The sequence below is a fragment of the Heptranchias perlo genome, chromosome 5, assembly GCF_035084215.1.
Source record: "Heptranchias perlo isolate sHepPer1 chromosome 5, sHepPer1.hap1, whole genome shotgun sequence".
NCBI lineage: Eukaryota > Metazoa > Chordata > Chondrichthyes > Hexanchiformes > Hexanchidae > Heptranchias > Heptranchias perlo.
In genome coordinates this window covers 95,506,746-95,530,286 of record NC_090329.1, presented here as the reverse complement: position 1 = coordinate 95,530,286, position 23,541 = coordinate 95,506,746, and the positions used below count along the sequence as shown (strand labels likewise).

Below are 23,541 nucleotides of genomic sequence, written 5' to 3'. Positions count from 1 at the left end.
CTCGACCTGTCACAGACTGCTGGGAACATTCTCCTGTTCTACATTCCCACCTGTTCGCTATCAGATCACTTCACAGCACCCCCATGGTGGTGCAAACTTTAGATAGTTTTGATGAGAACAACTCGGACAAGTTTCTGAAATTTGCATATTTACAAGATTTTTTTTTGCATATATGCGAATTGCATTACATTGCTCTCTGGTCACAAAAAAAAAATCAAACTTTGCTGCTTTTGCAACTCCAGATATCACAAAATGTCCAGGAGATTAGTTTGAGTCACTTCAATTTAATCAGAATTGAGCATATCTGCCTTCTAACAGAGAAACGTGTCATTGCACAAACAGTAATGATGGAAGAATTCTCAATTTCACAAGGGGAAAAGATTTCTCATTGCATACACAAGTTGCTAGTGATTTTCTTTTTCCTAAACCAACGAGTAAAATTACAATTTATGACTGATTCGGACCCCCCGCCTTGCTTACTGTGCATAAACGCTAGGGGGAGGAGGAATCTGACACCTGTGTTTACTCCGTTGGCTCGGGAGCATCACTTGCCCAAAATGTAACATTTACGCTTGACCTGCTCCGTGCAAAGTCAGGAGCCAATCCAAAACCCTAGACATGGCATTCCTCACCCGTCTGTGCCACAAGGGTTACTAATAGGCCAGTTGGTGTCAGTCCCTCCACACCACATATGATTTTTATAATATTGCTCCGTCTTTCACAGACTGGAATTATGATGTGGACTGAATGACCCGCACAACAATTGACGTCAAAATTAAATCACCCTTGAAACAAATTATAATGTAAACAGCATCCCAAATGAATCAGCGTAACAAGATTACAGCTAATCTGGGTGTTCACTTCATAGATTTGCATTCATTCCAATCGTGGTCCGCAAAATGCATATGCCTTCAAATCGCTGGGACGGTGGAAGTTATATTAAGCATACAGACCAAATGCAAGAAAAATGCCAATTCGGCCTGTGAAATACATGCAAATCACACATTCCAAGCAAAGAGCATGTATTTGCTTCCACGGTTTTTAGCTTTTTCCCTGCTGACTTTCGACGTGGCAATCTGGACCCTTCGTTACTCGTCACGCTTCCAGCCTTTTCCCCTCCCGCTGAACGACAAGCGGGTCTTTGATTCTCAGCCAATGCAACCGAAATCGGATCCAAGGAGTGTAAAATTGGCCAGGCCAGACCCTGGCACAGAGGAAACGGACCGGGTTTCACAAAGCGACCCCTTCCCCTCCATCAATCCTGGGCTAAGAATCGCCTCCTACAGTCACAGTTATATATTACAGCAGCAGTCAACTCACCCCAGCAAGGAAAGATATCTAACCTGTGAAAGAAATCTTTTGTGTTAAAGTTTTCATGGTCGTTTCCACTTGTTAAAACTTGGAGATAGGCCCCCACACCGTCCACTGGGAACTGACGGATAGCTCCTAGGCAGAAAGCGGTTAAATATATAGGCGAAGTGCCTTTAATTAAACTTCAATTTACATAGATAACTTATCGCCTTGCGTGGCTTATAAATTCCACAACGTAAGGGGCTGGTTGATTTAAAGCCGGATTCTCGAATTATGATATGTACTTGACCTCCACATGGCAATTAAGGTTGCTATATATTTTTGCAACATTTCATTGTTACCAGGCCGCGATTTCAGTCTGAATCTTATTGCTTTGAGGGGGAAATGAACTGACAGTAGCTGAGACCCAGATTGGTCCGCTGTGTATGCAGCACTTGAATTATCATCAGTCACCATAGACCCTCAGAGGGGCTCTTGTGGCGCCTGGGCTCTCTCCTCCTCCAGGACGTTGGGCACCGAGGCAATTGCGTGGAAGAGACTTGTTGAGACTGCTTCCAAGGGACCGGATACCTTTAGGGTGGAGGAGGCGCCCCCTGCTAATTCCTGGCATCCACCACAGATTTCCTTCAAGGAAGACAGTCGGCCAGAAGTGGAGCTAAGTTGAGAGAAACAGTTTGTGAATCGCAGTGTCTCGTCTCCCTCTGTCAGACAGCGTCCGGTGCAGCGTGCATATTTTAAAAACTAATGCAGAATTTTCTGTGATTAACTGCTCTAACACAAAGAATACGGGTTCAATATAATATATAGTAGACAACCAACTCCCCAGTAATGAAATGAAAATTAATTCTTGATTAATCTGCAGTAATGAGATCACAGACATTAATCTCCTTGTGTGAACATCATCATTTACAACTGTAAACAATTTTACAACACCAAGTTATAGTCCAGCAATTTTATTTTAAATTCACAAGCTTTCGGAGGCTTCCTCCTTCCTCCTTCACATCGTTCACCTGAGGAAGGAGGAAGCCTCTGAAAGCTTGTGAATTTAAAATAAAATTGCTGGACTATAACTTGGTGTTGTAAAATTGTTTACAATTGTCAACCCCAGTCCATCACCGGCATCTCCACATCATGATCATCATTTACAGCTACGGTTACCCCCAACATGAAAGAAAATATAACAAAAATTGATCTCAGGGAACAAAGAAAACAATAATAATTACCCATCATCTAGGTTTGTTCTCTGGATTTGTTACATCGTGTGAACCCATTGGGTAGGTTGTGACCTTGTAATCATTCCTGGGTTTCTGCTTTCTACACTTAACTTTTATAGAACACTTTAAATAGCTTTCTTTCCTCTGCAATATTTAATTCATAAATAGGCAAGTGTAGAAAGGAAGTGTAGCACGTATCGAAGAGGGGCAATGATGCCTTTAAGTTCTTATTGTTGCTCCCATCTCAGGACCTATGTAGAACAATCTGCACCTTTGAATATGAAAATCTATATTCCGCAAGGTTGTGCAAATATTTGAGCAATTTCAGTAACACCACAGAAACCGGACCTCACCCAGACCAATAGAATGTGATTGTATACAGGGTATTTTTGACACTATTACCAAATTAAATATGTGCATAGTTTACTCTTTGTGCTGGAACAGATTGAACAGTCAAGACTTGTTACCAGACAGCAATGTATCAGAGGGTTAGGATGATCTTATAAACCACAAGAAGTTCGAGTAATTCATTAACCCAGTGATGTGTTGCATCCTCGAAAGACACTCTAAGCTGTATTATGTGTTATAATTCTATAGGGGGAGTGAGAGAGAAAGAGAACAGGTTCAGAGAGACACCTTTAGTCCATTTTCAGCAGATTTTATTGTTGGCAACAGATGTCATTCAATGATGGATAGCAGCTTGCCACAATTAATTAAAGAATTTGAACTTAATGCTGTTGTACGTTGTGATTTGCATTGTATTGATATGTTACAGGCATATTGTAAACCTTGGCTCTATTATTATATTAAAAATTAGGCTACCTGGGAGTGGTTAAATGGTAATCTCATTCAGATGATATCATTAGCTAAAGAAGTGAAAGCTCCCCAGAAAGAGGGAATTTTAAGCCCTCACGATGGGCGGGAGAGGGCCGGGGGTGGGGGTTAAATCGGCTAATATGAGAAACCTGACCCCAACCCACTGCAAACGCGCCGACTTCTGTTTCAACCGCAGCAGGTTTGGGGGCGTCCGGGTAACCTGCACTGGAGAGGCGGGTTCGTGATTATAATATGTTACTGAGGTTTTGCTCCTCAGATTTTGGCAGCCAGGGACGCGCTGAAGCTAGGTGCAGCCGCCGCAAAGGCTCTGTGGGGAAAGGCAACCATTTAGAGCTTTCCTGTCATTGTATACCGAGGGGTTGCAATCAGGGAAAAAACCCCCTCAGGCAGAATGTAAAATTCTAATTGCTGTAATGTATCTGTAATATCCCTGTAATGAATCTGTAATCAATAATCTGTATTGAGTATAATGCATTGAGACACCCCAGAGTGTCATGAACTGTAATTATGTACAATGTGTTCATTGAACTGTACTTGATGTAACCTGCAAATTGTATAATCTGTATTGTGTACATTTGGAATGTGATATGACAACTGTATTGTATGTTTTGCTACAAATTTTATGAATAAAGTATATTTTTTGAAAAAAAAATTTGAATTTAGCGCTGGCTGGTTGGGTTTCCCAGGGCTCGGGAAACCCAGCAGCTAAAGGGAGGGGAGAGCAGCCGGATCCAGCAGGTAAGTGCTTTTTATAGCATTGCTTGTAGACCAGGAGGAGCAGGAGTGCTTCCCCCCGTCCCCCCAAGCAAATCTTCTGCCGTGATTTTTAGTTCTGGATCAAAATGAAATTATATGGAATAACATCCCTTCTCTTAGTGTGTCAATCTGATGCAGTACATAATCTAGGCTGACACTTCAGTGAAGTACTGAGGGAGTGCTGCACTGTCGGAGGTGCCGTCTTTTGGATGAGACATTAAACCGAGGCTCTGTCTGTCCTATCAAGTGGACATTAAAGATCCCATGGCATTATTTCAAAGAAGAGCAGGGGAGTTCTCCCTGGTGTCCTGGCCAACATTTATCCCTGAACCAACATCACTAAAACAGATTATCTGGTCATTTATTTCATTGCTGTTTGTGGGACCTTGCTGTGCACAAATTGGCTGTCGCGTTTCCTACATTACCACAGAGACTACACTTCAAAACGACTTAATTGGCTGTAAAGTGCTATGGGATGTCCTGAGGTCATGAAAGGTGTTATATGAATGGAAGCCTTTCTTTTTTCTGATCCAGCAAGAAAACAGAGGAAAGAATCAGGGAAGATTGTACAGGAAGGGATAAGCACATAGATATTGTTTATTGGCCGGAAATCTGTTTTCTGAGCTCATTGGAGCCAGACCTACCCTGGCCTGGGAGGGAAATGCCATTGTCCAGGCCAAAATAAACTGCTAGAAATTACACAATCTGGAGTGGGGGAGGAGGAAGCAGAGCTGGGGTGTGATTCCAGTGGGGGGCATAATTCGGGGCCAAACTCCAATCAGTTTGGTTTCTGAACTCATAACTTGCCCCACAAATTACCCTATAGGGGATGGATGTTTCTTATGTCTGCCCCTGTTACTTTGAAAACCAATTTTGAGTGCTTTGAGTGGCCATTTCTGGGCTACCCCAGGAGTTCTAGCTTTCCCCAGATATGTCCCTTGGAACCTACGCCTGCTGACACCAGGGGCCCGATTTTAGCACCCGCTCTCGGGTGCGTTCTCGGCGGGGGGGGGGCCTCGAAAATTGCGAAATCCAGGAGCGGGACCGGATCGTGCCTCGATCCCGCCCACTTCCGGGTTCCCCGCTGATGCGCGGGCGTGCGTGCGCAGCCCCCGCTGGTGGGAATCCCGCAGGCAATTAAAGCCAGCAGGATGCCACTTGACGCTATTTACTTTGCTATTTCAGGTCATTAACTGACCTGATTAAGGGACTGTGTGTGATTTTTGAGCAACATGGGACTGTTTCCCGTACTGGGGGAAACACTCCCAGCTGGAATGGACGTGTTGCAGCTGTCAGCCTGTGGCAGCTGCAAAGGTCCATTTGACAGGTTGGGGGGTGGGGGGAGACCCTCACTCATTGCAGGAGGCCGCTCTGTCACTTGGGACAAAGTTTGGCCTCCACCACCCTCCTCCTGACGGTCAAAGTCACCAACCTGCACACTTACCCCGGGGTCCGGAGACATGTACCTACCTTGCGGACCCCCTCAGATGTACATCTTGCGGATGGGGGCCGCCGTAGCTGCAGTCATGACCTCCTCGGAGGGCGAACAGCATCACCAGCCTCGCCGGCCACGCCGTCCACCTCTGACACGTGGAGCTCCACAACAGCGTGCTGTGACACATCCACCTGTACAGCAGGAGGGAGGGCAACCGCAGAGAGAGATGCGTCGCAGAAGGCACTACCCTCGCCACAGGGTCCACAGACCGAGGCGCAGCCTCCTGGACCTCTCTGAGCAGCAGTGCACACAGAGGCTCAGAGTCACTCGACATGTAGTCGTGGACATCTGCAGCCTCTTTCATGCCGAGCTGCTCCTGGCTGGACCGTGCACCATCTTCTTACCTGTCGGTGTCAAAGTCACCACTGCCCTCCCGAACTTCTCCTCCGCATCCTTCCAGGGTGCCGCCGGGGACATTGCCGATGTCTCTCAGTCGTCTGCGCAGAAGAGCCCTGCAAATACACCTACACCCACTCTGTAGTGACACAATGGGTGGCATCAGTGGTGGGTCCTCATAGTGATACCCAGGAGTGGGCTTTATTGCACAAACCGGACAGGATTCGCGAAGACATGGCAGTAGTGGTGCCATTATAATGTGTGATGTGAGTTGTTCTGAAATTCAATAGAAGTAACAACCATGACAAACCCTCAGACACCCTTGTGCATCCCCTTCATGCTCACGACACGTTTGCCTTACGCTGCCTACTGGACATATGTGATGCATGCCCTGTGGCTGCAGCACAGGTGGTGGCAGGTTGAGTGAGGCTGACCGTGAGGGAGATGCACGAGAGGGTGAGTATGGGATAGAGCCATGAGATTGTATGAGGATTGGGTTGAGTGGTAGTGGCGGGATGAGTACTGGCGAGGTGAGTAAGTGCAGGTAAGATGAGGATGGGGTTTGAGTGGGTATGAGGAGTGATGTGACAGAGTAGTGTTGGCAGTGCCGAAGGAGATGTGGGGTGGGGGCAGTGATGTAGCAGACGGAGTGTAGGGGAAAGACTACATGTACTCACTGTGGCTGACCTACTGAGGTCATTGGACCGCCTCCTGCACTGTGTGCAGGTGGGCGATATGTTGGTGGCGCGGGTGACCCCCTCTGCCACCTCGAGCCAGGCCTTCCTGGTGGCGGAGGCGGGCCGCTTCCTCCCGCCCGCCGGGTGGAAGATCTCTGTCCTCCCCCTCCTCCTCACCCCATGTATTGATACCTGTGGTGAGGGATCATTAAACTGGGAGCAGCCATCCCCCTGGGCTGCTCCATGCAGTCATCTTTGCTATTTCTTGCAGCATCTGTCAGTGGAGGACTGCCCCTTTAAATAAAGCGCCTCTAGCTGACAGATCTCACTGCGCATGCGCAGCCCGCCCGATGCGCAGATCAGCAGCGGGGAACCCGGAGGAGCAGGTAAGTGGATCCAATTAATGCGTTGCCTGCTGCGATCGCGCGGGAAACCCTCTAATTTCACCAGGCGCGTTACCAACGCGCCCGCTTGCCCATCCGCCGGGAACCCGCACCCCTGGTAAAATCGGGCCCCAGGTGTGGGTTCTGTTGTGGGCCTACTGAAGGCCCCAAGAACTAGAAAAGATGGTAATCGATCCTCTGATAAACCCTGATGGACACCTTAAAAATTTAGTGGCTTTTTTTCTTCAGCCCGATCTGGACCTCAGATGCCCAGATCTTATATAAATCTACCACATAATTTGGAAGAAGAGGGCACCGCTAAAACTTCCACCTCCTCAGCCAGGGCATGCACTTCTGTTGGACCATTACGGAGCCAGCACCTGCACCAAATATTCTAATGACCCCATTCCTGGGATTTGGAAGGGGGTCAGCAGCAGGTCAAAGCAGCGTGCCGAAATCCCGCCCACCTCTCTTCCACCCCTTCAAAAGTGTCAATGGAATTTCCACCCTATAGTGTTTAAACCATAGGTATGACTGAAATCCTCGTACTTAGCACTTTATCTAAAAATGATCCATTTTTTCAGCAATCTTATATAAGTCTAGTACATAATTAAAATAATTTCATTTGGCCCATGTCCAAAGCGTCCATATGATATGGGAAAGTGTCAATGTGTCCATGAGACATGGGAAAGTGTCCCACAAGTCCGTAGTTTGTGGGAAAGTGTCCGACGTATCCATAAAGTGTGAGAAAGTGTCCCACAAGTCCGTAGTTTGTGGGAAAGTGTCCGACATATCTGTAAAGTGTGAGAAAGTGTCCAACAGGTCCGTAGTTTGTGGGAAAGTGTCTGACGTATCTGTAAAGTGTGAGAAAGTGTCCCACAAGTCCGTAGTTTGTGGGAAAGTGTCCGACATATCTGTAAAGTGTGAGAAAGTGTCCAACAGGTCCGTAGTTTGTGGGAAAGTGTCTGACGTATCTGTAAAGTGTGAGAAAGTGTCCAACAAGTCCGTAGGTTGTGGGAAAGTGTCCGACGTGTATGCAGAGCACAAAGCATGCTGGTTGGTTCAAATTTCACATTCTCTAAAAACCAATCAATCACAATCACCACCTGTAAATAAAAAGCTGTCATCTCCTAATTTGCTAAAAAAAAATTAACCAATGATCCATCACTAAAGCAACCAATCAGATGTCTGAGAAAAAAATTAAAAGTCCCATCCACCCCATTAACAACTCCTAAAGTTTGGAACATAATCAGAAAATAATATATTCAAGCATTCAAAAAAATTACAAATCTAGCCCATAAGCTACCTGCCTCACTTTCCCAATACATCCTGCACGTTACCCTTAGCTGTGCCTCCCCTAACTCCATGGCTCAAGCTTATCATCTGAACCAATCATGGGCTTTAGGTCCCAATATTCCTTGTATCTGTTGCCTTGGTCCCACATATGAACAAACTTTCAGATCCCTATTTGATCCAGGTACCCACCTCCAACCAGGTATACGATGACCGCCAACTTGCTTCAATTGCTGGGCTTTCAAAAAGGTAAGAAATAGTAAAATAACCGCACACAGAGACTATGAGATATACAGAAGGGAGAGGATCCACAGCGAATGACAGAATTAGACAAAGAGTGAGAAAAAGAATGCATAATAAATAAAAGATAGACACCAGTGTGTGACAGCCAACAGAGAGAACAAAAGAGTGGAAAACAGAGGAACACGGGAACAATTAAAACACTTTCATGTTTAAAAACTGCAGTGAACAGAAACATTTGAACCTTTCACCTTCGCTGCAGCTAGAAATTTAAATTATCTGATTTTCCTGTTGTAATGGAGATGCACTTTCTCCTGGACTTTTAAAAATTAATTCTTGGGATGTGGGTGTTGTTTGCAAGGCCGCATTTATTGCCCACCGCAATTACCCTGAGAACATCGTGGTGGGCCTTCTTCTTGAACTGCTGAGTAGCAGTTTGCTAGGCCACTTCAGAGGGCAGTTACAAATCAGACGCGTTGGAGTGAAACTGGAGTCACAGGTAGGCCAGACCATGGAAGGGCCGTAGGTTCCTTCCCTAAAGTGAACCAGTTGGGTTTTTACGACAATCCTATTTTTATGACACACTTTATGATCACTTTTACTGATACCAGATTTTTGTTGTAAACTGAATTCAAATTTTCAAAGTGCCATGGTGGGATTTGAACTCATGGGGGTAAATTTTAACCCCCAAAAGCGGGTGGGTTGGGGCAGGTGGGAGGTTAAAATAACAGGTTTTCAGAGCAGGACTGCATCCCAGCTCCAACTCGTCCACTTCCTGGTTTAACCCAGGCAGGTTTATCTGCACGTGGACAATGGATACCAGGAAGTCCCACCCCCACTTAAAGCCGGCTGGCCGATACTTAAAAGGGCAATGTACCTCATCGAGATACTTGAGGTACTTTATATTTTGTATATTGGAATGTTAAAATAAATTTAGCCTTACCCGTTCAGGTTTCCCATCGCTTCCGTTTCACGTCAGGTGAAAGCAGGCGAGAAGGGCCAGATCCATGAGGTGAGTGCCTTTATTGCACTGCTTATGGGCCCAGAGGAGCCGGAGTGCTTTATCCAGGCCCAACAAGCTCACCTGGCCGACAGGAACCCCGTGATCGGCCGCAACCCCCCCTCCATGGTGGAACCCCCCACCATGGTGGACCCCAACCTACCTCCGACTCTTCAATTGACCTCCAGTGGCCCCGATCTTCTAACCCCCCCCCCCCGCCGATCTCATCCACGGCTCATGATCCCTCCCTCCCCTCCTCCCTCCTCCCTCCGATCTCCAGCTGCGGCCTGCTGCCATAGGCCTTCCTGCCCGACAGCCAGCCAGCCTGTCAATCAGGTTGGCTGCCGGGTACGAAATCCAGAAGTAAAATTTATTGGCCTAATTAAGGTCGCCCACTTACCTTCCGGGTTTTGCACCCGAAAATCATCCCCACACCCCCCCACTCCCTTCCTGGCTGGAAGTGAAAATTCTGCCCATGTTCTCTGGATTATCCGTCCAGGCAGTAGGCAGATGTTCAGCAGAAATTGTATCTACTTTGTGCACGGACATATTTTCCGCGGGCAGATGGAAGTGCTCAACTCAAACTGGTGGGCGTTTCATTTAAATATTAATTTGGGGCATGTCTGTCCTGAATGCTATTTCCTGCTGTTGTGGTTTCCAGGAAATTCAGGGTAAATCATATGAAATATACATCCTAGGTTGCTGGACCGAAAAATGTATACTGAAGATCATAGAAGTAATACAGTTAACATAAAGGTAAGTTCATTTTAGCCATTTCTGAACCTTTTTATTTATTTCTCTCCTGCTGGCACTTAGGCCCTCATGAACCTTTGTGCTAGTTGTTGCAACTTAGTTCTTTTTGCCCGCAGCACCATTACCAATGTGATTCCCAGTGTTTGGAAGAAGAGCAGTACGGAGGGCTGCCAGACATGTCAGGCTGCACAAGAGATACCCTATGCCTGCTGGTACCCACACACCTGCATCTGCAGACAGAGGTGAGTATACCTCGCTTTAGCAGACAGTTAGTGCAGGTGGAGGTCCCTCTTCTCAAAAGAAGTTGGCACAGCAAATATGATGGCGCCACTAAGATATGTGATGCCTAGCTAACCATAATATTGGATACTTCCTGGCAAGCCCCTGAATCACAGCTCGTCATGCTTCAGTGGCACTGTATGAAAGAAGGTTGCCAGGGTGATCACGGCTCAGTGTAGCCTGATTAGCCACACCCACCAAAATGGCAGTAGCCATTTCTGCAGGCAGAGCACATCTACTTGATAATGACCATGGAGGAACTGTCTTCCCAGGGTAAGGGTCAGAAGTGGGGCAGATGCAGAGCTGAGTCATCTGCTGCAAGGACCCCTGCAGCTACAATGCAGCATAAGGGTTGGCACGTCAAATGAAAGTACCTATCTGCTGCAGTCTCAAGCTTGCCTCCACCTCCTTCCAGGCATGCTGGAATGCTAACCTTTGCAGATGGTGCCATGTAGTGGCACAGAGAACCATCTTCCTCACAAGCATCTTATGCAGCACCACCTTCATTTCAGCAGTAAACAAACAGGACGTCAGGTGCTGGACTGCACCATGACATGTTGCCTGTGCTTTGGGTCGCCTTTCCCTTTATCTTTGACTGTCTTTTCTTGGTCCCCTGCTTCTTCAGCCTCAGCAATGGTTGATAACGGGATCATGTGCCTTTCGAGGCTCTCCTAAGTCATTAAACGTTTTCGCCATCCTGTTGTGAACCCCCCCTCCCCCCACTGCCACCTCCACCGCCCTTAACTGGCTCCATCCCTTGAAATTTCATTTACATACAACTTTCCTCTCCCAAGACTATGCCTCGGACTGTGGTGCAGTTTCAGGGGAAGTGGCAGCCTCTAGGACCTTGCCCAAATTCTTTACATTGCCACAGCTTCCAATTCATTCCAGCTGTAGCATTGTGTGCTTCCTATACCTGTCAGGATCTGCACCTGATCAGAGAACTAAGTGGTGCAATGAGTTAGACACTAGTCTTTCATCTGTGGGACTTGGGTTCAAATCCAGGCTAGATTGGTAGGATGAACAATTCCTCTATCTGCTGTATGTAGGGGGCCTATGTTAAAGGAGATTACCACAGTCCCTAGTGTGCCTGGGCCTACATCACAGACTATCTGTAATTTGGCTCTCACCCAGAGAGGTCACATTGGTGCAGTGCAGGATATTCTTCTGAGGATGGAGTTGGGGCAGAGTAGAAGAAGCTTTCCTCTGGATCTGGCTGTGCTATAGCAGAACTGTGGGGTAGATTTTAACTTTCATTGCCAAGCGGAAAGCTGAAAAGGAAAATCAGGCGGAGTCAATAACGAGCGGCCAATCTGCTAGCAAAGTGAAAGTGAAAATCTACCCCAGGGTGTCTGAAATGGAAAGAGTTCAATTCCCCAGCACTAACATCCATTATCTTGATGAATACGAAAGAAATACCCCTAAACCAACGCTACAACTGGATTGAATTGGAAGCTGTGGCAATATAAAGAATTTGGGCAAGGTCCTAGAGGCTGCCACTTCCCCTGAAACTGCACCTCAGTCCAAGGCATAGTCTTTAGGAGAAGGTTGGAATAAACAAAGAGAAAGAGAATTAATCATTTCTTTTTGGTGGTTTTTTTTACACTGCAGTCGGGTTCAAAACAAGAGCCTGCCATTAAAACCACATCCACTAAATTATCATTAAAAAAGAAAAGTACCTCTTGTTAGCATGACAATGCAAAATCCAACTGCCCAAACGAATGCAAATCTTCAACACAAAATATTCCTCTTTGCTATTTCCAATCTGATATTTCTGATCGTCAAATACACGCTGAAGCTCCAGATGAAACTATGCAATTACAGGCTAGGTAACTGTGCTACCATAGCAACCAAAGAACTTGTAAACAAGTCTGCTCCAAAATCATATAAATATCATTATATAATGCAATGAGTGAATCATAAATTGTATCCAATTTCATACAGTCTGTAGAGTATATCAAACACGCTGCATTGAATCAACAGTTTATTTATATCAATTGTGCTTGCATGTGGGTTTTTCTTTCCTGAACTGCATCCCTAAATGATTGAATGTATAGTGAACGATTCAAACTGTTCTGAAACTCATTAATGGTGACCTGGTCAAACTTGAAGGAAATTTATAGTTCAGGCAGTGCAAACAGGTCATTTCAAAGTCACTATTGATGAATCAAAGAATGGAAGAAGAACATAGGAACATGAGTAGGCCATTCAGCCCCTCGTGCCTGCTCCGCCATTTGATGAGATCATGGCTGATCTGTGATCTAACTCCATATACTTGCCTTTGGCCCATATCCCTTAATACCTTTGGTTGCCAAAAAGCTATCTATCTCAGATTTAAATTTAGCAATTGAGCTAGCATAAGAAAAACTTATATAGTGCCATTCATGGCTTCAGGATGTCTCAAAGCACTTCACAGTCAATGAAGTACTTTTGAAGCATAGTCACTGTTTTCACCTGCTTTCTGATCATATGCTTGTAGATCAAACATATGCTACCAGAATCATGTGTAGTCAGCGAGTATAATCACATTACTATATATTCAAAATCTTGCATTTGGCACACACTATAAGTTTAAATCCTATGTCACACTTTTACAATTAAAAAACTCATATGTCATCAAGTCACAATGGAGACATTATCTAAATACGTCAGCATTTTATAATGGGAAATCTCTAAACATATCACCATCATGGTTTGTAGATGAACTAATTAAATCATTTGAAGTGCTTTTTGGAAATTTTTTCATTTGCCAGCTTTTCTCAGTAACTGAAATTTCTAATGACCAAAATGCAGGTAAAATAAAAATGAATAAAAATGTACATATTTATGAACAATATAATTAACTTTATCAATTGAAATTTTTTGTGTCTTTTAATACCTTCATTAAAGACTGTACTTGCTGTATAATTTTACAATATAAAGCATGCAGAAGATGAAGAAGAAGCCAATGGTGCAGCAGTATCAGAGAAGGCAGTTAAGGAAGAGAAAATGGAGCAGTCATAGGTTCAACCAGGAAGGGTGGTACAGCAGGCATTCATTGAAAACTATTTCCAATAATTCCCAGATCCAGAGCCTATACAAGTATTGCAGATGTCTGAAACAACACACAGTGTTTCCAGAAACAACATACTGTATGTTTCTATCTACTGCACCTTAACTGCCATCTTACACCATCTGAACATCAAATATTACCCGAACATGGCCTTTCCCAATGAAAACTGTCTGCACTGAGAAACAAAGTGCTCTAAATTTACTAGGCAATATTTACAATTATTTGCAGTCCCTATCACCGTGCACCTCTTTGGTGACCCCTTAGATTATGTTTCTTCTGGTGCTTAATCTACTAGTACATCTACGTACTCCCTCAGTGGGAGGAGAAAGGGTGGTGGCAGGCTGTTGATATTCATTGTAAGCCTCAAGGGATGGAGGTAGTATTGAACCTCTGGAGGTAAAGTTATACCTCATGATGTGGCCTAGTTATAGCTGGAGCCATGTCCACCTCTGGAACATAGCCCATCTTCATTCCTACTTCAACTCTCTAGTGTAAATGCATCCTCAGTTATCACTCCTCCGTGTTCCAATTCTTCGTAAATGATGTAATCTTGATTTTCTTTTTAAATTCCAGGTAGCACTGCCACCAGCAACAAAGCCAGAGCCACTGAACTAATGAGAAACAAGTTAATCTTTGCTAATTGTTACAATTGGGGTTTTGCAGCAATGAATGTTTCTCTCAGATAATCTCAATTTTACTGCTCAAAGCAGATAATGATATGAATCACTCAATCAGCATGTCCATACCCATAGTAATTCCTGCATTTTACAGAGAAAATGTCCTATGTACAGATAGGATGAAGAGATAGAGGTGGTGCAGCTCACTTGAGTACAAAGAGAGACGAAAATACTGTGCTGGTTTTAGGACAGCGCCTGCATACCACTCTTTCCCACAGAAACAACAACTTGCATTTATATAGCGCCTTTAACGTAGTAAAACGTCCCGAGGCGTTTCACTGGAACGTAATCAGACATAATTTGACACCAAGCCACCTAGAGACATTAGGACAGGTGACCAAATACTTGGTCAAAGAAGTAGGTTTTAAGGAGCACTTTTTAAGGAGGGGAGAGAGGAAGAGGTGCGGAGACGTTTAGGGACAGAATTTCAGAGCGTAGGGCCTAGACAGCTGAAGGCACGGCCGCCAATGGAGGGGCGAAGGAAGTCGGGGATGTATAAGGGGCCAGAATTTTCATGTACGCTTGGATCCATACTCCATCTTTCAGGAGCCAGCTCCCACCATTCTGTTGTTAAATCTATTTTCTGTAGCCCGCAGGCAGACATGTAGACCCAAGTATCTTCCACAGATACCTTGCCCAAGTTCTTCAACAGTCACTTCGCCATGCAGGAAACCCACCGGAATGGGTGTAACGCTGGTTTGACAGCACGCCCAATATTACTCTCCACTGACTTCAGTTTCCTGACGGCGAGTTAGGTTAAATTTGCCCTCATTGTGTTAAAAAGAAGCTAATCTTTCCTTTACATTTAGAAACATGTTTCTTGGAATTAAAATATAAGGGTAGAAATCGCAAGGTAGCGCTGCCATTCCCTCGGATAACACGGGATAGATCTACAATGTCATAGCCCTGGTTCTGTGCCCCTCACTCACATCCAGCAAGGCTCTGCACAACCCCCCACCACCCCCATGCACGTGTGCAATGCTCTCATTAAAGCTAATGGAAATTGTTCAACCAGCTCCATTGAAGTATCTCTGTGACCTTTTAGCCTCCTCCCCACAAACCCATAACTGCCTCAGACAATAATCTGGGTTCATTTTCAAGAAAATGTGTGACTTCCATCACCTTTTATCAGTTTGAATTTCTGAGCTGCCATTTCAACTTTCCTACTTTGTTTACTTCAGTTCTATCTTGTCTGTTTTACTATTCCCTTCTTTCTTACTATGATGGATCCAATAATAACTAAGGCTTTGGCTGGAGGTAATAAACCAGGCTTTAAATTAAAACTGTTCTCCGGAGTGCGTGGAAATTAATTGTTTAAAAATACTTATTGATTTGAGGTTTGAAAGGAAGTCTGTATACTTCAGTCAAATTGTACCTGGATTACAGTTGTTTGTGAAGTGTCTCTCTGAGGGATGTTTCTGGAGTTCTCCTTGACACTGCTTCTTTGCCTGTAGTAATATTAATAGCATTAGTTGTTATTTTCTGCCATTCACTGAACAATTTCACATTGTAAATTATCAAGCAACCAGTTAGAAGCGCCTCATATCTTTTTCATTTTACTCCCACTATATTCAGAGCACATACCCACACAATCAATGTGTTGTTTCCCACATAATAGTTACTGCAGTTCAACGAGGCTGAGGCCTAAAAAAGGTGTATGGGGCCTTTATGGAAGGAGAGGAGACCACTACGAGGCCCTCTCGCTCCATGCATCTTTTTCCTGGCAGTCCCTGGGTTCAGCAGAGACAGTGGCAGTAAGGTAGGGAAATGAAGTGGCTTGCCAGGCCCTATTTCTGCACTAACATTTACATGTGGCCGTCCAGCCAGGGGCGGGGGATGAAAATCGAGGTCAGGGCAGCAGGCCTTGTTGTCTGACTTTCTCATCGCTGTCTTACCCAATTTTAGGCAGGATAGCAGAGGAAAATCCAACCAAGAGTGCTGGTAGACAATGGCCATCACAACCAACCCCAGCCCTGCCTTCACACGACATCCACATGCACATATATTGCAGCATGAGTCACTAGATAACGATCAGTAGCAGGAACCCTGGCTGAGTTTTTCCCACTCCTAGTCCGAGGATACAGAGACCAATTGTAAAGGAGGGGACCTTTGGCTGAGATCAGCAATGCAAGCAAAGAACCAAGAGCTGAGCCTGGGACCTACCTGATTCCAGTACCGAGCTCAGCATTTACTCACTAAGCCAAGCATTAAGTACAACGCAAAGAATTAAAGGGGTGGTTTACACAGAGGGTGGTTAGAATGTGGAATTCTCTGCCACAAAAGTAGACCCCATAAGATCTTTTACAAATGAAAATGAGAAATATTAAAGATTATGTGGAGCGACCAGGATGCTAGAATTAGACTAGGTGGTTCGTCCCCTTTAAAGCTGAGTGATGTTGGATTCAATTTGGACATTGTCACCCATGATTAATGGCCACATGGGTGAGATACTGGAAAGTGACCAGCACCTGTGTAACCATACCTCAGCAAAGAGTAAACACTTTCATGAGAGAAACAGATAGGAGAAAATCGGTTACATAAAAAAACCCTCACAGGTTTGATCCTCAAAGTGTTCTTTTCTCTAGCATGAGATTTACTTGGAGAGGAGGTGGAGAAATTATTGACAGTAAACCTCACATCTGTTAGCTTTAATTGAATGCAAGAAAACAGATAACACCTGGGAGGCTACACATAAAGAAGATTCTTGCTTTGATTTTGTTTTCTGTACATTGGAATGATTTTGAAACACGTCGGGGCTTCTTTGTACCTTGCAGGATCATGTGCGCAGGAGTGAATATATTGTTACTGGTCTGTTGACTCAATTTTAAACATTAATTAAAACCTCTTTTATTTGTGGGGAGAAACATATTTTGCGGAGAAGTTGCTTTCAGTTCAATCTCAACTCAAAGAGATTTAACCTTAGACACCCAGCAGGTTCAGGGAATTTCCAGTCTCCCCTTAGTTTTGTAATTTTTAAGAAATTGGAACAAACACTAATATTATGGCAATAAAGTATACACTATTATATTGTATTGTTTTTGCCATGTCTTTTTTGGTTACTGTCAATCCTGAACCAAAAGCTCCAATTTTAACCCACTGCGCCAGATTCCTTACCTCCGCGTTCACCCTGCACTCTTGCCAGCCGCGATTTTATCTCCTGGGTTACGGGAGGTGCGTGAGGCCCTGGCTGCAGGCAGTTGAGGGCCTCGTAAATATTCAAAAGTTGGTGTCTAATAACGACGCGATTTTAACCCCAGGATTAGTGAGTCATGTACAGTGCCGACCGCACGGGTAAAGCTGCCGCAAATTGGATCCAGGGCCAGAAGGAGCCCAAGTAAGTGATGTTTTCAATTTTTAAAATGTTTCCTTGTAGGTCAGAAGGAGCAGGAGTGCTCCTCTGGGTCCCACAAGGAATCCTTGGGCTACTCCCGCAATCACAATTGCCTCAGACAAAGCTCCCTCCCTCCATCTCATCACTCACCTTGCCAGGGGGCTGTTTCCTTGAATCCCGACTGGGGTTAAAATGTGAGTCATGAGGGCAGGGGAAGAAAATTGAGATCAGGGCAGCAGGCCTTGTTATTTTATTTTCCCATCCAATTTTGAGCAGAGTAGCAGAGGAAAATCCCTGGCGATGGCCTCCTGCCTCGCAATTTCCCGCTGCCCCCTCACCGGCTCCAGGCGGGAATCCGACTTGAAAAATTAAAATGAGGACGAGTAGTTAAAATGATCCTGGCATCACCATGCCACGGCCATCCGAGTTTCTCGCTTATGCTCCCCCCGCCTCCCCCAACAACTCTGTATTCACGCCCTGAGTTAAAATTGACATGCCAATTGCTCATTTGGAAATTTTAGTGGAGCTCAATGATATCGCAGTCCGAGGAAGTGGGGGGGTGGGGGCACAATAAAAAAAAAAGCTTATTCATTCTGAGGCTAATCACAATGAGTGTTTTAAATATTTAAATAATAATAAAATATTTGGGAATCTAGTTCGGTCTTGCCAGAGACATTTTATAAACAGAACTAGAAAAGCATTTGTAAATGTAAATGTTTAAAATGCTGAAACTACCTTAATACCATGCAAATTGTTACTGGAGTAAAGTAAACAAAAGCTCCAAATAAATCCCTGCCATACACAACATTTGGAATATTATATTGTAACTCATTTTCACTACTATATGGGTTCCTTTCCGAATTGGACCAAACTTACCTCGGACCCCACACCTCTCTTTCACTGTGGCGTATGTCAATTTCAAGTAGCTATTTAGTCAAGAAAAACAAATTAATGTACATCATGAGGGATAACTATACCCTAGGGGTTCGAAGAATGAAAGCACTTTTAATATGGAGGTTAGGGCAGCAAATGTGATTTTTCAAAATTCTTTTTAATAGTATTTACTGTGTTAGTATATTCATTTACAATTATGCAGCCCCCTGTTTCACATAGTTACAGAGTATCACATGGAATCTACAGCACAGAAACAGGCCATTTGGCCCAACTAATCTGTGCCGATGTTCATATGCCATACAAGCCTCCTCACACTCCAATTACCTCTTCCCACCCTATGATGAGTCAGGAGCTGTTTGTCAATGATTGGATATTGACGAGCTGTGTTTTCTTCTTTTCAAACTGGCCAAAGGAAATTTGCATGGACAGAGATTGAGTCTGCTCGTTCCAACTCCATTGAGTGCAAAAGTAATTTGTTTTAATTGGGATAAATTGACAGCGATAAAAAGGAGTATTTAAATAAACAAATAAAAAACCCTTCCTACCTCTCTGGGCTTTTGACCATATTATATATTTTTTCACTGACATAATGTTCCATGTCCTTTCTGCCAGTTAGCTCAATGCCATAATGTGGGAAAGAATACAAGCTCACCCCATAACTTGGAATCCTTAGAAAATTAGAGACTACTTCAAAAGCACATCATCCTTAGGACAGTTCCAGACAGATTTACTACAGGAATTTATTAAAAATTCTGATATCCCAATACCCTTATTATATGAAAAATATGCAAATTATTACAAAATTTTGGATATTCTTCAAAAATATCAAGTGACATGGAAGGCATCTTACATTTACTTTGCCAACACTCAGGAGAGTCAATAAAAGAGAAACTGGAGTCTAACAGAAACTGGAGTTATTGGTGATTGGAGTGTTGGGTTACAGGTGATCATTTATCAATTTCGGTCTTGACACTAAGAGAAATACCATTTGAACTGAAGTTCAAGTGAGAATACTTTCAGGGATCATTTTGTCCTGCAAGAACCACCAAGTAAAATGGGCTGTTTAAACAGAACCTCCTTCAGGTGCTCTCCACACGGAAAGGCCAGGCTTCACTTAAGGTGGTGCCAGAGTTTTACTGAACTAGCTGACGTATTTCTTCTGTGTACAATCCCATAGAAACCTTTTGTCCAAAATAAATCATTCCCTGACTAGTAACAAACAGACTGAATGTTCTCCAATAAACCAGGGACAACTGATTAAATTGTACACACTGTTTCCTCATCAGGTACATTAAGACACAGCCTCCTGTACCTGAAACTTGGCCAGGAAGGTTCAGTCCAGAACATATCACTTTTCAGCACTTTAATTTACAACTACACTTTATTTTGCCTAATGATGAAAAGATCTTGTTCAGGGGCTTAGGTAGCACAGTGGATTAGAGCACGGTAATATCTATGTGTCTGTGTACATCTTTTATTAAGACATATAGTAACAGAGAAATAATACAGAAGCTGCAATTTGTAAATATATTATTCACTCTATACTGCCCTGCTTTCATTGTGTTCTGTTCTCTCTAGTTATGTAGTTAAGCAAAACCTGGAAATTATGTATGCACATCTAGAAAGAATGCAACGATCTGTTACCAATATGTTATAAACACAGTCCTTCCACTTCTGGAAACTGGGTCCAGTCCAGAATGAGGGTATGAAAGTCAATTCTGATTGTTGGTAATCACGGAACCAGAAATCGTAGAGTAAAGGTCAGTGGCGTGAGAATTTATCTTGTCACAAACTAATCTCCAGTGACCAACATGGCAAAGTTTCAGCTCAGACTTTATACCTAGATGCTTCAGGAAATGTAGTCATTTGCAAACCTCCCCAAGTGTGTCATCTTCTAGAATTGCATAAACTATCAGGGAAAATTGGATCTGCATGTCATTGAGATACAATGTACATGCGGGGCCATGAGAGGTTTGTAAACTAGGCTGGAAAACGAAACATAGCTATGTTTGATTAATTTGACTTCTAAACTAATATTTTAAATAAATGTTTAGCTTGGCAAAATCTTATATAGGATTGTGGAAGTCACAGTATGTTACAGGGGAAGGAGAACCAGAGGTGATGTGTTTTCTGTTTTCTTTTGTCTAGAAATTGGAAATGTATAAAATCAGTCATGAATTAGTCTTACAAAGTATCATTATTACACTGTCCACTCTCTATGCATAGCTCACTATCAGGAACAGCTAGCACGAGATTGTAACCTTCCCTTGTGTGGTGGTCTGTGACTCTGTAGATCAGTTGTAAACAATTTTGCAACACCAAGTTATAGTCCAACAATTTTATTTTAAAATCCACAAGCTTTCGAAGGCTTCCTCCTTCCTCAGGTGAATGTGGAAATGAAATCCTCGAACCTCTCGCATAAATGCGATAGGTTCGAGGATTTCATTTCCACATTCACCTGAGGAAGGAGGAAGCCTCCGAAAGCTTGTGGATTTTAAAATAAAATTGTTGGACTATAACTTGGTGTTGCAAAATTGTTTACAATTGTCAACCCCAGTCCATCACCGGCATCTCCACATCTGTAGATCAGGGTACTCTTAAAGCAGCCTATGGGCCATATATGGCCTGGGCCCACCTCCACTTCATCAGTGTCTCTTTGCAAATTTGCTGCCTCATATGCCAGCAGGCTTTCATTCACAATCTGCTTGACTGTCAGATGATGACTAAGTTGAAATTCAATATTGTTTCCTCACCTTTGCTTGCTCACTAGCAAAGATACAATAATGCTATTAGGAGGCAGGATTATTCCAGCTTTCATACACCATGTGAAATTATTTAAATTAAAGTATTTAACCCTGAACTTGGCCTCATCTGATGTCCACAGGTGCATACTTTCCAGCCACAGTCACACCAGAAACATTCACCCATTATTTTTCTCTCTACTGTCTCGGCTGCATTTGAACTCTTTCATTTCTTTATCAGCAGCCTCCATTCTCACAGCAATTTTTGCTGCTCTTTTCAAGGTCAGATTAGCTTCAGTCAGAAGTTTTTGTCATTTAAACTGAGGCCACAGAGCAATGCATCTCTAGAAATTTCCCAAATTTATAGTTTTCTGATCTCCCTAACAATTTGAAAAAAAACACAATTTGCCTGTTTTTCAATCCTTCTGATTTTTGATGTAATTTTAAATATTCAGCAATGATGAATATTTGTAGACTGAAGTGATCTCTTTTTAGATCATCAAAATTGCCATTACAGGTTTTATCTGGTGTTACTCGATTTCTTATCAGACTGTAGTTCTAACTTTCAAGGTCCATCAGAAAGATAGCACTATCTTCAGTCTTAATTGCTTCTAAGTATTGTAATTTTCCAGACATAACTGCTGCCAATGTAACTTCTTTCCTTTTGTTGCCCAAAAATTTTCCACATCTCCCATTGTTATGTCTTTATACCTCTAGTCTGAAAAACAATATAGTACTTCATGTCAAAAAGAATTTCTCAGAAAGATCACTATTCCTGATCCATCAACACACTCTGCTTAAAACTTCCAGCTACCGATGCCATAAAGCAATCCATCCTTCTGCTGAAGCCAGAACGTGCATTCACCACATCATAGAATCAGACAGCACAGAAGGAGGCCATTCGGCCCATCGTGCCTGTGCCGTCTCTCTGAAAGCGGTACCAATTAGTCCCACTCCCCTGCTCTTTCCCTACAAATTTTTCCTTTTTAAGCATATATCCAATTCCCATTTGAAAATTATTAATGAATCTGCTTCCACCACCCATTTAGGCATTGCATTCCAGGTCATAACAACTCGCTGTGTAAAAAAAAATTCTCCTAATCTCCCCCAAGAGTAACATCAGTATTAGAAGATGTGGCACTGCCAGAATTGTTCTTTCCAAATAAGATCACAGGTGTGGTTGGGAATTGCAATTTCTAACATCTAGCTTTAGGAAAGAATTTTGTTGCACCAACAATTAAAAATTGTCGTTAATGAGTTATGGTTGACTTTCAGTGCAGTAAAGCATGCAGGAACTATATTCCACATTAGATACTGACATGGTCAATATACAAGCAGACAGGAATGCAAAACTTGAACACTGGAATCATGCTTGGTAGAACTGCAGTCCGAGATGTAGATTAGTACAAACAACCTTGGGCAGCATTGCAGTTGGTGCTAAAAGTTAAGAATTCTATCTTCAGCGATCTAGGCCTTAAGCTCTGGAATTCCCTCCCTAAACCTCTCCGCTTCATCACCTCTCTCTCCTCCTTTAAGGCGCTCCTTAAAACCTATCTCCTTGATCAAGCTTTTGGCCGCCTGTGCTAATGTCTCCTTCTTTGGCTCGGTGTCAATTTTTTGTCTGCTTACGCTCCTGTGAAGCGCCTTGGGACATTTTGCTACTTTAAAGGTTTTGTGCTCCAGTCTCAGACCAGTAGTTGCAGTATAGGTTCCAGCCAGGCAGTACACCGTTTACATTGCTTAACTCCTGCTCGGCTAGAATTCCAATTCTCCTGTCGAGGAGAGAGCTCTGTGAATGCGTGGTTATAAGCATACTCAGAATTCTGCTTCCACTGACTAATATCTATGGGGAGTGAATTTCCTCACTGCTCCTGCTGCAATGTACTTGTGTAAACGAGGTTTCTGCCAAACTTCTGCTAAAGTTACGCAGCAAGCGGGAGAAGCCCTGAGGAAATTCACCTGCAATGTTTAGAAAGTGCAGGTGGCAGCATCCGCACTGTTTTAATATTCAAATTACTCCAAGCAGGTTTAAAATGTGTCCGGATGGTCCAAGAGACCCCTGGGGCGTTCTTAAAATCCATTTCGACACCACTCCGGTGTGGTGTAAAACCCAAGAAGTGTGAGACAAATCCCTGCAGAGAGTCGCAAAACATCCCTGACTTTAGGGTCATCCAGTCCGCTACCTAAGTAATAGCCTGGATGAAAAAGATTTAAATAATTTTTGGAACTAAACCTTGGACATGTGTAAGAGACAAACTGACTGGAGTCCTGC

At 43.6% G+C, this 23,541-nt stretch overlaps 1 protein-coding gene across 2 annotated transcripts in view; it reads right to left on the bottom strand.

The window, feature by feature from the left end:
- Positions 1-23,541, bottom strand: part of sgk1 (serum/glucocorticoid regulated kinase 1) — an 88,487-nt gene that overhangs the window by 5,492 nt on the left and 59,454 nt on the right. Inside the window, exon 4 of one of the 2 annotated variants that reach the window (XM_067984852.1) lies at positions 15,679-15,751. In XM_067984852.1, coding sequence (XP_067840953.1) covers positions 15,679-15,751 — 73 coding nt within the window. Of the gene's footprint in view, positions 1-1,343; positions 1,393-15,678; positions 15,752-23,541 lie in introns of those variants that run through there. The other variant, XM_067984854.1, reaches the window with a different exon arrangement.